At 37.8% G+C, this 5,383-nt stretch overlaps 1 protein-coding gene across 1 annotated transcript; it reads right to left on the reverse strand.

Moving 5' to 3' along the window:
- Positions 1-2,403: 2,403 nt before the first annotated feature.
- LOC143539621 (uncharacterized) lies at positions 2,404-3,054 on the reverse strand. The gene has a single exon (XM_077032888.1). The coding sequence runs from the start codon at positions 3,052-3,054 to the stop codon at positions 2,404-2,406; it is 651 nt and encodes a 216-aa protein (XP_076889003.1).
- Positions 3,055-5,383: the final 2,329 nt, after the last annotated feature.

A 5,383-nucleotide genomic window follows, 5' to 3' on the forward strand; every position in this document is an offset into this window, starting at 1 on the left:
TACGCTAAAAGGTTCAGTTCAGCTATCTTATTACGTGTTTTTAAGGTTTTTCATCTATTCCGGTGCCGTCAGCCGCCGTTAACCACCATGGTTGATCAGGGTTTGATCCTTTATGATCTAAATAGCTTCTGGGTGTCCAGATCTGAGCTAAGGTGACCCTTAAGTGCATTTTTGGTTAATTAAACACCCGAATAAAGCTAGATCTAGATCCAAACGGCTCATACGACATCAAGGGGCTACGGTGTCGGGTTCTAATAGGTTGGGTCAGCTGAGATAAATGATTTTTTACCTTCGGTTGGTCTTGGATCGTTGAATTGAATAGAGTAGAGAATGTTTGGCTTAAGTGTGTGTTTTTGATGGTGTAGGCTAAGGTGTAATTTGAATGAGATGGATGGAAGGTTAGGGTTTTAGGGTATTTATACCCTTGGCCGATGGACCTTAGGCCCATATTTCCTATCTAAGTCCATACTATTTCTATCTATTAAAGCCCACCATCTATATTATTTTATTATTTCTCTAATAACTCAAATTAATTTCCTCTGACAAAATTAATATATTAAATATTATTTATAAAAATTCAGGATGTTACACTTCCAGATTGAAGTTTTTCTTTTTAAAAATTCTGATCATTCCACTTCTACCACCATGTCAGGTGAGACTATTGTCTCTAATTTTTTTAGGATTCCATTTATTAAGATTTTGATTTATGCTGCAACTGGGCAAGGACTAGGACTTTATGATCTGGACAGCATAATCATGATGATGGAACCCATCATTTCCAAAGTCTCCAAGCCACTTCCTCCTGCTTCTCGAAATAGAGGCTCTACCTCAAGAAAGAGGAAAATTGTTGAGGCTTCTGAGCTAGTCCTTCAGCCGCTTACCTTCAAGAATGTTGAGCTGCGTTTCCTCCAGGTAGTAACTCTGCAACAATTTTGATTGCACTGGTAATTTTTTTATAGTGATACCTTATTTTATGTAGGATCTCTGCCACTTGATCAAGATCCACCATTCTGACCTCGAGGAGCTCGATTCCGACAAGCTGAAGATAGATGACCTTAACAAGATCGATGCAGGTAAGTCCCTCTATTTTGAGAACAAGGCCAAAGAGCTTGATCATGTTAAACAAGAGCTTGCTACCTTAAAAGCCAACCAGGCTAAAGAGTTTGAGGACTTCAAGACTTAGCTTCGGATGCACGCTGCTTATTCCATCTGTGGTGATAGGATCAAGCTAATGGAGAAGTCTAGGAAGCCAGGGTTTGATGTGAACTCTTGGGATCTCGATGATCTAAGGGTGAGAGAGGCGGAGATTAAGGTTGAGCTAGGTCTGGTTTCATAGTAGAATCATGCTGAGTCAAGCAAGGCTGCTGAAGAGAGGGTTGGAATGCTGAGGTTAAGGCTAGCGAAGGGGATAGGGTGGTACAGGCAGTGATGGCTGAACGTTTTGCGAAGGGGCAATGAAGGATATTATAGACAAGGCCCGAGCTCATCTTGTCTGATGGTTTTCACTTGTTGTTTTTCGATATGGTTGTAATCTTAAAACAATTTATTTTTATGTCATTTGGTAGTACTTGGAACAATTAACTTTTTTATGATGTTTAGGATATTTGATAATCACGGTGGAGGGATCCTTAGTTTCAGGATTAAGCCTTTGATTATCCCTTTAAAAACCTTAGATATTCTTGATGGTGGGATCCTTGTAGGGATAGGTATTAGGTGTTTCGATTGGTCACCATAATCGTTAACTTGGGTTGAATCTTGGCGTCCTAGAAGATGTGTTAGGATCTTAACAGAAATTTTATGGTGATCCTGAGGATCCTGGGGAAAATCCCAAAAATAAGTTTGATTGATCATAAAGATCCTAGGGAAGATCTCAAAAATAGATTTGATTGATCATAAAGATCCCGGGGAAGATCCTAAAAATATTGATTTTTATCTTAGAGATCATAGGGAAAATCCCAAAAACATCTTAGTGAGCTAATCGTGAATGACATGAATATGCCAAAACTTTATGTTAATATTTGGGACAAGCCAATCGTAAGTGACATGAAAATGCCAAAACCTTGTGTTAAAACTAGGGACATGCCATGGTTGAATAACATGTTCATGTTATTCCATTGATAATATACTTGAGGATCCACCATGTAACCAACAATAACGAAATTGTCAGCCACCATTAAGATGAATTGGTCCCGCTACTAGCGAGGTGTTTAAACCCAATTCGTAGAAAGGTGAAATATTTAAACCTTTGAAGGGATTTGTACCTTAAACTTAGAGAGGTGCCAAACCTCTAGGAATGCATTCACTTTTTGGTCGGGATCCCGATTCTGCAAAACACTTGAACCTAGCTAACACCCCTCTGATGCTTAAGTCACTAATGGGTTTCAAAAAAAAGTAAAAATTAAATTATTGAAATAGTAAAGTTAAGGTACATACCATAACAAGCAAGAAATAAATTGCTAGCTTACACAAAGTAGATTTTAAGGTGAATAGCATTCCGGGATCTTGGCAGAATCCTGTCGTCCATGGCCGATAGTTGATATGCGTCTTTCCCTGTTTCAGCTTCGATCTTGTATGGCCTTTCCCATTTGGGTGCAACTTCCCATCCTTAGGATTAGTCGTTTTATGAAATGCTTTCCTTAGTACTAGGTCTCCCACTTGGAATCTTCTTACCCTGACATTCTTGTTGTAAGATTTAGTGACCTTTTGTTGATATGCTGCCATACGGATTCTTGTAAAATTCTGGAGTTCGTATATCACATCAAGGTCATTGGCAAGATCCTGATTGTTGGTCTCGGGACTCTGAAGGCCAGATCTTGTATTAAGGATCACCATTTTGGTTGAAATCACTGATTCTGTCTCGAACACTAAGAAGAAATGGGTTTGTCCCATCGCATTCTTTGATGTAGTTCGATCAGCCCATAATACAAACGGTAGTTCTTCAGCCCACTTGTCTTTCTTTTCCCCCAGCTTCTTCTTCAAGTTGTTGATGATGATTTTGTTCAAAGACCCTGCTTGTCCATTGGCTTGAGGGTTTACTGGAGTAGAAGTGATCATCTTAAAGCCCCATGCAACATAAAATTCGGTGGTTCTTTTACCAATGAACTGAGATCCATTGTCATAGATGATATCAGCTGGGATTCCGAAGAGAGTCAGGACATTTTGTTTGATGAAGGATATTGCTTCATCTTTTCTAACTTGGGTGAATGCTTTTGCTTCAATCCATTTGGAAAAGTAGTTGATGTGCTAAAAATAGTCAAATAAAAACACGCTAATCTAGACAATAAGTAATAAATTCTAGACTCTTTAAACTCGACTAAAAGTACTAATCGGTAAGTTTGCTAGTCGAATCTAGTACAGTTTAGTAAGTCCGGATATCAAACCCACGTACTCTTTAAATTACGTAAATTAACTAGACTAGACTCAACTACAGACACGGCTATTTATTTATTATTATTGGGGGGTTTTACTAAAAACTAGTATTAAACTAATATTAAATTAATTACTGCGACTTAAACCTGAACTTTAATCATATGATGACAAAGAACCACCTAGGCTAGAATACCTAATGCATCAATTATAAAATGGTTGGAAAATGCTAAGTTATGGAATCGGGATCTTAAACTATTCAGTTAATGGTTAACCGAACAGGACCCTTGACCCTTCTCAAGTAGACACCTTTGGAATCCTTATAAGCTATTAAAATTACCGGTTTAATTAGACTCACCTACGATCGCTAATTTATTTTATGACAAGTACCTCTATAGGAAATCCTACCTTACTGCGCGGAAATTGTTGAGTCAAAGATTTGATATGAAATGACTCAAGGAAGATTGGAATCTTCTCAACACTCCCCATAAATGGCTAAGTATGGAAACCGAGCACACTTGGACCTCCCAGCAAGGTTTTACTTGTCCTACTAGGGTATTTTGCCTTTCGGGCAAGGTTATCTTCTTGAAATCTTGTTTAGTGTCAATCCGAGCAGGGTTCACTATGTCTAGCAAGGTTGTTCTTCATAGCCAAGCAAGGTTTACTTCCGAGTAGGCTCTTGGCTAACCAAGCTTTTGAAGCCAAGTATTTGGAAGATCTAGCAAGGTATTCTTTAATAAATCAATGGTCCGAGCATGCTTGATGGAAGTTGATAAAGACTTATCTTAAGGACTTCATTAGGCAAGGTTCAACTCCGAGCAAGCTACAGTGTTACCAGCACACTTAGTTTTGCTAATAAGTTATTCTTTAACAAAGAGTTGAAAGGATTTCTGAAGAACAAATTTGCTCGTTAGATCTTATCAGGCAAAGTCCGCTATGGTCAAGAAGATTGAAGTCTGCTAGGTGAGTATTTTCTAAGGAAAATACTCTAAGTAAAGTCTACCCGGAGAACTGTTCACCAGCACACATCAAGGTTACCAGATCTACTCGTAAAAGACAAAAGGCACAATGCTTACTCGGAGAAGACAAGTGACACAAAGTCTACCCGGAAGACCTGTTTTTACACTTGGTATATTTTTGAATATGTAATATGATTATGTACCTATCATTAGGGTTTCTAGAAGTCAGGACAGCTTTCAGGTGGTGGCAGGCCTATAAACTATTTTAATTTAGGGCACACCTACAACGAGACGGATTCGCCAGTTTACGCTTTTCAGAAAAGAATCGAATATTCCTGATTAGAGTGTGACGGCTGTCCTAAGATTAGTACGGATAAACATTCCTTACAAGAAACCCTAATCGATTTACATTTGTATGAAGCCTTTCTATAAATGGAAATATTTTGAGTGATTGTTTGTGTCTGTTACATTTATTAGTCTTTAAGCAACAATTCTGTTTGTTTCTGATTCTGACGTTAACAAACAGTAAATCTTACAAAAAATAGCAACGTCACCAACCTTCTTGTCGACACATTTATTGTGTGGGTTGTGACATTTTTGTGAGTTTGAGTGAAAAATTCGGGACCGATAAGTGGTATCAGAGCCCGTTTGTTGCTGTTTGTGTGAAGATTTGTTGCTTATTGTTGATTATTTGAAGATGAAGAATGACATGAGCTGAGTACTGTTCCATTGAAGACTAACGTCAGCAACTCTGTTCTTTCTTTATTCTTCCAAATCTACAATTTTGGGTTTCTACTTTTACTCTGTTTTGATTCAAGTTTGAATTTTTATCATTAGATCTTGCTCCAATCGAATCAGATACATCAGATCTGAAGAGCTACTTCTCAGATCTAATTGATTTTTCAACTTTGATTTTTAATCTGTTTAAGCTTTTCTCCGTTTTTCTATAAAATCATTTTATAAAAACGCCAAAAATATGTTTGGTTTTAAAGAGCAAGAGGTAACCACTAACAAAATTCCGAGGTTGTATGGGCAGGAAAATTTTATCAAATGGAAAG

This window comes from Bidens hawaiensis, unplaced genomic scaffold, assembly GCF_021521415.1.
Source record: "Bidens hawaiensis isolate Kalapana, Puna unplaced genomic scaffold, B.hawaiensis_p1.1 tig00011955_1, whole genome shotgun sequence".
NCBI lineage: Eukaryota > Viridiplantae > Streptophyta > Magnoliopsida > Asterales > Asteraceae > Bidens > Bidens hawaiensis.